The 8688-nt window shown below is 35.5% G+C and overlaps 1 protein-coding gene across 1 annotated transcript; it reads right to left on the bottom strand.

Moving 5' to 3' along the window:
- Positions 1–2924: 2924 nt before the first annotated feature.
- On the bottom strand, positions 2925–8485 carry LOC100892743 (apoptosis regulatory protein Siva). The gene is made up of 4 exons (XM_003728357.3): positions 8356–8485; positions 7290–7517; positions 5967–6117; positions 2925–4310 (listed from the first exon to the last, which is right to left on the bottom strand). The coding sequence occupies exons 1-4, from the start codon at positions 8474–8476 to the stop codon at positions 4262–4264; spliced, it is 549 nt and encodes a 182-aa protein (XP_003728405.1). The 5' UTR covers positions 8477–8485; the 3' UTR covers positions 2925–4261.
- Positions 8486–8688: the final 203 nt, after the last annotated feature.

The following is an 8688-nucleotide window of genomic DNA, read 5'->3' as shown; positions in this document are numbered from 1 at the left end:
CATACACAAATATTGACATACAGGTTTCATATAACTGGTGCAGTATAGTTGAAAATCAAAAGGGTACCGGTACTTAGTTAAAGTTTGAAAATTAAGGTAGATATAAACCTTTAATATCTCAACAGGGGCGTACGCAGGATTTTTCAAGGGGGGGGGGGTTTAAATCGGGGCCAAAAGTTTGCTCCCGAAAATTTGAAAATCGCGCCGACCGAAAAGTCGCTCAGTGGGGGGGGGGGGGGGGGGGGGTAAGCGGACACTTTTTAGTCCAAAAAAAAAAATTGTGATTCAGCCAGCTGAAAAGTCGCTCAGTGGGGGGGGGGGGGGGGGGGGGGGGGGGATAAGCGGACACTTTTTTTTTTTTTTTTTGAGTTAAAAAAAATTGCAACGATTCAGCCAGCTGAAAAGTCGCTCAGTTGGGGGGTGGGGGGAAGAGTAAGCGGATATCTTTTTTTTTCTTTTCAGAGTCCAAAAAAAAAATCGTAACGACTAAGCCACCTGCTAAATAAGCGGGGGGGGGGGGGGGGGGGGGGGGGGTAAGAGGGTACTTTTTGGGGGGGGGGGGGGGGGGGGTAAGAGAGTACTTTTTTTTTTTGGGGGGGGGGGTCTCGAAATTTGAAAATTTGTCATTTATCTTCACTGGGGGGGGGGGGGGGGTAGGGTCACCTTTTTTAGGTCAGCCATATGCATAATTTTTTTAATTTTTTTTTTTATAATTAAAAACTAAAAAACAAAAAAACAAAAAACCTAAAGGGAGGGGGTTTTAGGTTTTTTTATAGGGGGGTTTACACACACAAATATACCAAAGGGGGGGTTCAACCCCCCCAAACCCCCCCCCCCCCCCCCCTGCGTATGCGCCTGTATCTCAATATTTTTGGTTTTTCAACCAATATGGATGCTATTATTTCATACAAAAGAAAAATACATTCAAATGGCATAGTTTTATACATTACACCGCTACAACTGCTATATTAGAGAAATACATAGTTAATCAACTTCTTGTTTGCTGACAGCCAGAAGGGCTTCTCTACTGTGTAGAAGGCAAGACATGACTTTACATCCTTCTGGCTCTAATCACATTTCTATGGAGAAAAAAAAAAAATCAGAAATGTAATATATACATGTAGTTCTACCTTGCCATAAGAGACTCTGTTATGTGGGATGAATAATTATTCAAAGAAATTTGATATCAATGCAAATATTGAATTTAAAGCAATTATTGAATTGAAAGCATTACTTCAATTGTAAAACAAAAATTTAACTTTGGTCTCCTCCGCCATCCCCTAGTTAGGCCACAAACCTTTAATTTGTTTATATAGACAAAGAGCTTAAAGTTACACATTAACTAGTACATATTTCCAGTATATTTTATGCACTCATAACTTTCACAAATTTCAGTTCTGAACTGAAATCTTCACATTTTTAATTATCAGCACTTGGAGGGGAAAAAAAAAGTTCATTCATATACACTAGAGTCTATACAGAATTACAAAAGCAAATACAGTCAACATACAAAATATAATACATGTAATTCAATAATATAAAGCAGATGATCTCTTTCCATTAGGTATAAATAACCCCATTCCTTCATCTCCTCATTCATCTTATATTTTAATTGAGAAGGATGGGAAAAAGCCGTCTTTCTTTATAGCAAATACCAGATATATTGTGAAGAGAAGGCCATTAGTGAGAAGAATCCCTTTGTTTGCAAGTCAAATCATTTATGAAGAAATTGAAAATGTTATAGGTTTTCCCGGCCAATTTCGTCAAAGCAGCGATCAATTTCACTAACGTGCATTCATGTTCGAGCAAATTTTCTCCACTCGTTGCTTCCCTGTTTCATTTTTAAACTTTTTGCATTCAATTTCGTTTCGAGTCACCGAATTTTCGAAACAAGCACATTCAAATTAACGTTTGGTTCAGTCAATTTGGAAATGCGTTAGCGTCATTCGATTTCGCCAAAGTTGAGTGGGAGGACGATTCTTTGTCGAATTGCGGTTTCATTTTCGTCTATGGGCAACCTCTTTCGCAATCGGGTCATCCAAATTAAAACTAGACCTCATAATTATTGTATGAGGCTCGATGTTTATTCGGATATTCACTTTTTCATGTTCATTTGTTTATTATTTTACTCTATGATCTTTTCTGACATGATTTCACATTATACAATCTTCTTATTTGTCTGATATATTTATATTGCATTCAATATTTTCTCTTTCTGTCGATCTTTATTTTTGATGAAACATCTCTTTATACAGTCATGTCTTCATATATTTCATTATAAATGAAGTTATTTTTTAAATGTTTTTTTTTGGTATCAATCTGGATTGAGTGGGTAATCTTTCTTTCTTTTCATTTCACATATTTTTCTTTATTCATCATTGTATTATGTTTCCATCATGGCCATGTCTAAAGCTCAACTCTACCGCTGTCCAGGATCTGTGTATAATTATATAGCTTGTTCTTACAAGAAGAAGAGAAGTCACAAATTGTGCGCCTTCTCTGGGACAGTTACCTGTGTCATGACAGATATCTGCTAACGAATACGCATAATCATTCCTACAAGTAAACTTAGCATTAAATTATTCAAACAGAAGTATATTAAGTGACAAATTAACATCAAATGAAAAGCAATGCACAAATGTCACATATGGATGCCTAATCACGAAATTGAATGCTCGAATACATACCACCGTCTGTCCGGCGTGAATTTGAATGCTCTTTGCACGCTTTTCTAAATTGAATGCTCGTTTTGCACTTCTCCGTGACAAGAGTATGAAATCGCATGCTACTAAATCAAATTGAACGACGCAATTAGCTTTTTGAATGTTGAACTACATAGTCATTCAATTTCGCACGAACTTGAATGAACGTAACGTTAATTCGGATGCTAAGTTTACGAAGTTGGGCGGGAAAACCTATATTACTTTGCTGTAAATTAAAATTCTATACATTCTACATGATGTGGATATTAGAGAGAGAGAGAGTAAGAGAGAGAGAGAGAGAGAGAGAGAGAATGTGTGTGTGACAGGGACAGAGACAGAGAGAGAAAGAGTGAGTGAAAGAGAAAAAATATCCATACAGTCAGGTCGTAACATATTTCTTTAAAGTTTCACATCTCTGTTGAAGGGAAAATTTAAAAAGTAAGACTACAACAAAGTTGAGTGATTTGATACAAGTCTGCACTAAGTTAGTCATTTGCCTCCATTGTACCATTCACATTGCATACACACTAGCATCAGTTGAAAATTCCTACCAAGTTCACTTCAGGATTCTTTCCTGTGAGTTACGGACTTAGAAACACAGTTGATTTTAAAATAAGCACACGAGTCCGGGCATCATCAGGTTTCCAAGAACACACTTCTTTGGGTAGGGGTGGGGCCATGGTATATTTACATCGTGCAGATACAAGAATATTATATATTTTCTTAATGTACGTGATTTGTATAGAAAACAATTGTAATCAATCAACAAATACAACAATTAATAGTGGCTTCATGTCAAGTGGTAACATCAGACGTAACACTCACAATTCACATGGCACTTCACAATTATTACCACAGATTTAGCATGGTTGTCAGTATGAGGCTCTAGCATGTGAAGGAATCAATTTCTAACAGGTACCCATTTACCTCACCTGGGTACAGCGTGGCAAAAGTACATTAATGTCTTGCCTTAGAATATTAGAGCTGTAACAGGGATTCAACCCCTTTACCCTGTTCAGTGACTTAGCTACTAGACCACAATGCATCTACAGTATACAATCATTGCATTTAGACTTTATTCTTACTTCTTGTCAACATACACAGTACTGGCACTTAAAATGAAAAAAATGCATTATTCCTTTTCTTTGCCAAATAATACCCTGCTTTTCAAATAAGAGGAAATGCTTGCTATCAAATGAAGAACAAAAAATGCATAAAGATACACCCGAAGGGTATTTCACAATAATTTAAAACACACTGAGACAAGAGCAAGTCACACAAAACCCAGACACCCACTTGGAATATATATGCATGCAGCTCAAACTCTGGCTCTTTAAAAGTTAGCACGAGAATCTCTTTGGCACAAAAAAAATGTTGAGACACACAAACATGCAACTAATTTGATTGTTTATAGAGCAAATAGCAAAGGGCTCCTGTTATTCAGTCATTAAACAGGGGTGTTGTTGCGGCAGCACTTCCTCTTTTGTGACATGCTCAGTTCCTGGTAGAAACCGGAGTCGATCTGATTTCACAGCATCGAGGTTTATATACCCACATCCTCAGGATGAGCAATTCATGCAGAACACCCTGTCACATCTCTCATCATAACTGCAATAAGAATGAGATAGAGAGATTTAAAGTCAACCAAGAGTAAATATCTAAAGGTACGATCTACCTCATATTTGTTGAATGACAACACATCAATATAAATTGTAAGAGGAAGTATGAGATCCATGAAATAAAGAAGAGAATACATGTATGCATTTCTAAGCATTTCTAAAACTAGAAATTTGGTTATGTTCATAAAAAGGCAGAGTTTTATCTCTTCACATACAATGTTTAAAAAAAAGCAATGATCACTTTAAAGCAGATTTGGGTATTTAACCACTTTTATTTTCACTTTGAAAGATCATGAAAAAGTACTTTTATGGTTTTACCTGGATTTTGTCATTTTATACAACACAATTGATCAATCATTTACACACTAAAAAATATACCTATATAGATTTATTAAAACTCTAATTTCCTATATCAGCTGTAACTACATTCATAAGAAATTTTCGTATTTCAATTTATTATCAATCCAATTAAAATATTATTATTTTATGATGTTACACAGGTGCAGTATGTGCATAGTGCTCCTTTTAGTTTTATAAGTAGTTACAACCTTGGACTTTGAATTTAATAGCTGTAAGGTCCTGGACAACAGGAAAATGAAGCTCAATGCAAATAGTGATTCACTACATTACCGGTAATGTCATTAAAGTATGTCATGTTAGTCAAAACAGGAAGAATTATGCACCCATAAAAAGACATGACAAACTTGTCTTTATTCAATATTATTTTATTTATTTTCTTTTATTCACTTATCTTATCTTATCTTTATTACATTTCCGAGTTCAGACTGTAGTGATACTACCGTGGGGTTGGGGGCGGCTTTTAACAATGATGTTAAACATATACATATTTCATCAATGCATTTGCTTAAAGAAAAAACAATGACTATTAAAAGTCTTTTAAAGACCACATAATTTCTAAAAAAAAATCTTTTACATGTATATGGGCTAAGCAATAAGAAAGGTTACCAGTTATCATAAATCCAATATATTTAAAGCTATGAACAAAGACTAAAGCTGCTGGAAATCTTGAATCTGGTAGAAGCAAAGAAGTATCGTTTCAGAAGAAACTGGTTATACAGTTTATCATGTAGTTATTGGGTCTCTTTAACTAGAAGATATAAAGGAAATAAACATTTATAATAACAATTTCAAAAAATCACCCAACCCCACCCCACCACTATAAAAAAGAATTGTAGTGAATTTGCACAAATAATGCAATATGTTGTTCATGTGGTCAGGACTACTAGCTTAATTTGCTCATATTTCTCTCCTTATTATTCAGCAATACAACGTCTTCTAAACTTCTATCCAAACTAGACAAACCTTTTGATATAGTATATTGCATAGTATATATATATATATATATATATATTATATAGTCTGTAATATTCATGATAAGATTCTGTTTTCTGTCATTACTAGAACTTAAAGACAACCTGTAATGATTCCAATAATTTTCATGGCTAGAACTCAAATTGGTCTTTAGAATGGTTCCAATCATTCAAATATTAATTGAAAACTAGTGATGAACCCAAAAAATTTCTGACACCCAAGAGACAGAGACAGAGAGAGAGAGAGAGAGAGGGGGGGGGGGAGGGTAGAGGGGGTGGATGAAGTGATAACGCACAGGCATGATGTGACTTACTTGATTGTTGAGCAACTTGTGCAGAACCCACTCTCACAGTTGACACATATTTGTCTGCATCCATAGCATAGATTCTTCTCACAGTAGGCACAAACATAGTGGACCGGCATGCCAGGATTCCGACAAACTGCACACATCACCTTTGAACAATCTAGAAGAAAATTCAAAAGTCGACAAGTTGCAAAACAGATGTAAGAATAATTTTGAAATGTTCATGTTAATGAGACTTAAAAGATTTTAAGACAAATATTCCCAGGACCTCTTATAAATTCCCTTCAGAAAACTACAAATTTGATAATTCCCCCCCAAGACATCTATCTGGTGACACCTTAGTGACCCTATGACTAGCTACCCCTCTCCTAACTACATGCATGTATCCCAGCACAAGACTCAGGATTACTACCCCTATGGCAATTTCCACCCAAGCAACAAATACAAGGATAACAAGCTCAAGATCTTCCCATCAAGAACAATAGCACCACTAGAAAAATTACCCAAGAAAAGGAAATGAATAGATATCCTGATAACAACCCCGTGACCTCCTTTACAGAATAGTTCTTGGGGTTGGTAGGTATCCAAGGGTTGACAGTTTCAGACACAGATTTAAAAAGTACTAGGAGCTACAAATCAACTGCCTGCAATAATGCATTTTACAAGGGGGATGAGGATTGGAAAATTGCATTTTTCTTTTGGCATGCCTCTGTAATATTTATGTAGACCTATTATTTTTCAACGTTTTGGTTAGTATTGAAAACTTCTAGCAGCTCTGTTAATTAAAAGTGTTAATATAAATTCATAAATAGCCAGTAACAAGCCTTTCAAGAAGCATCATTTAAAGCTTCATATACATTACACTAATATTTTTTTAGGGTTAAAAGTGAATTCTATTCAGGAATGTTGGCTTCAAAGGTTTAAATAGCTTGAAAATCCAAGTTTAGCAAATTATTTCCCACCTCTGAAACTGCTCTGAAATACTTAAAAGGTATATGAATAGTGTACATGTATTTGCATTCTGAAGTTTTTAAGCTTTCATTTTACATTTTGTCATTTATATTCTTTTTGTTTTCTGTATGGGACACTGCAGGAGCCTTCCTGATCTGAAATATGATTCAATGAAAATGTGAACAATAGGGCATTTTACCATTCATTTGCCTTGTTTTTTGATACATGTATATTGGAGTTTAATGGCATAAAAATCTCCCTGATTTTCACTTATATAAATGGGGATTATTTATCCCATATCTTTCATCTCATCCTGGAAACATGAAAGAACTCTAAAGCTAATGCTGTGAATACAGGCCTGATCATCTATGAAACACACACCTTGCTGGTTTGCTTTCTTGAGGGGAGAATTACTGTAAACTAGCTGTCCAGATGAGCTAAATCTAAACTGATCGTTGTGGCAAGATGGAGGGCTTGGACTAGCTGTATCAGTCTTCAACTCGTTATTATTCTGCACCAGGAAGTCCTCGGCCATCTGCACCTCCTGACCTTGATGATCTTGGGCAGCCATGGTTTTCTGGCCATCTCTCAGAAGCTGTAATGTACGATCTGTTGGAAGTTGAAAGAAAGAATAAGGCCTCAATTCGATCCACAGAGCAGAGTTATAAAAACAAAACACAAAAGTCATTCTCTGAAAAATGTCTCAGAATACATCTGACATAGGGTATGTAACCATTTACTTTATTGAATTACAAACAGTAAGATTTTCTTTAATTTGCAGAAAGAGAAACAGAAAGAAAGAGTGAGCTGGAACGGGAACTGGAAGCCAGGGGCCGTTTCTCAAAACCGTCATAAGTCTAATTTCTTGGACATAATTGAAACAAGTGTTATAGAAATTAGAATTAATAAGCGTTTCTATGGGATGTCCACAAACTTAGACTTATGAAAGTTTCAAGAAATGGCCCCCAAACTGCCGAGACCACAGCGTTCCTCTAGAATCTTGGATAAAGGTAATTAAATACACGTTTTCTACATCACGATCAGTTTCTTACAAACATGACATACAAGTTACAACTGCACAAAAGATGTTCTCTGTGCTGACAGTAGACAAGTACATCATGTACATGTACTACTACTACTACTAGGCCTAGACTTTTTTTTATTTTTATAGGGCAAAATTTACTGAGAAAAGAAGTCAAAAGAAGTCAAAATTGAAGTGAGAGAAAATAAATGTGAACAAAAACTTTAAAATAAATTAGAGTCTAGGCTAGATGCCTAGGCCTAGTCTAGATCTATATAGATAGCTTTAAAATTATGCTGATCATTATCACGGACAGAATCAGGACAAAGGTAAGTGGTGTAAACTGTAAAGTAGACAAAAGTATATACAGTGTATCCATTTTATCACTTGTCATTAATCATGAAATATGTTGACCCTCATACTCACCATAAACCACTTTCATATTGGCTTCCTTGTTGACTCCCATATTCACTACTCGTTGAGTCACAAATGTTTTCAGTTGAAAGGGACAAAATTCACCAGAGAAAGGATTCGGTCGTTTCGGCATGTTGACAGTGACTAAATTATGATTTATATTGAAGTAATTAAACCAATGCTGTATCGATATGAAAATAAAAGCTAATAATGCCAGATTCGAAGTCTCGAAGATAAAAAATACGAATACGATCTTAAAACTGACAAAGTGTTGATCATCACACGTTTCTCTATTGTTTACCTCCAGACGGCGCGAAAATACCAAAGACTGTTCTCCTTTATTAG

This window comes from Strongylocentrotus purpuratus, unplaced genomic scaffold (genome assembly GCF_000002235.5).
Source record: "Strongylocentrotus purpuratus isolate Spur 01 unplaced genomic scaffold, Spur_5.0 spur5_scaffold_5, whole genome shotgun sequence".
Classification (NCBI taxonomy): domain Eukaryota; kingdom Metazoa; phylum Echinodermata; class Echinoidea; order Camarodonta; family Strongylocentrotidae; genus Strongylocentrotus; species Strongylocentrotus purpuratus.
The sequence above is the reverse complement of the archived record's forward strand: the minus strand, read 5'-3'. Positions and strand labels throughout refer to the sequence as shown.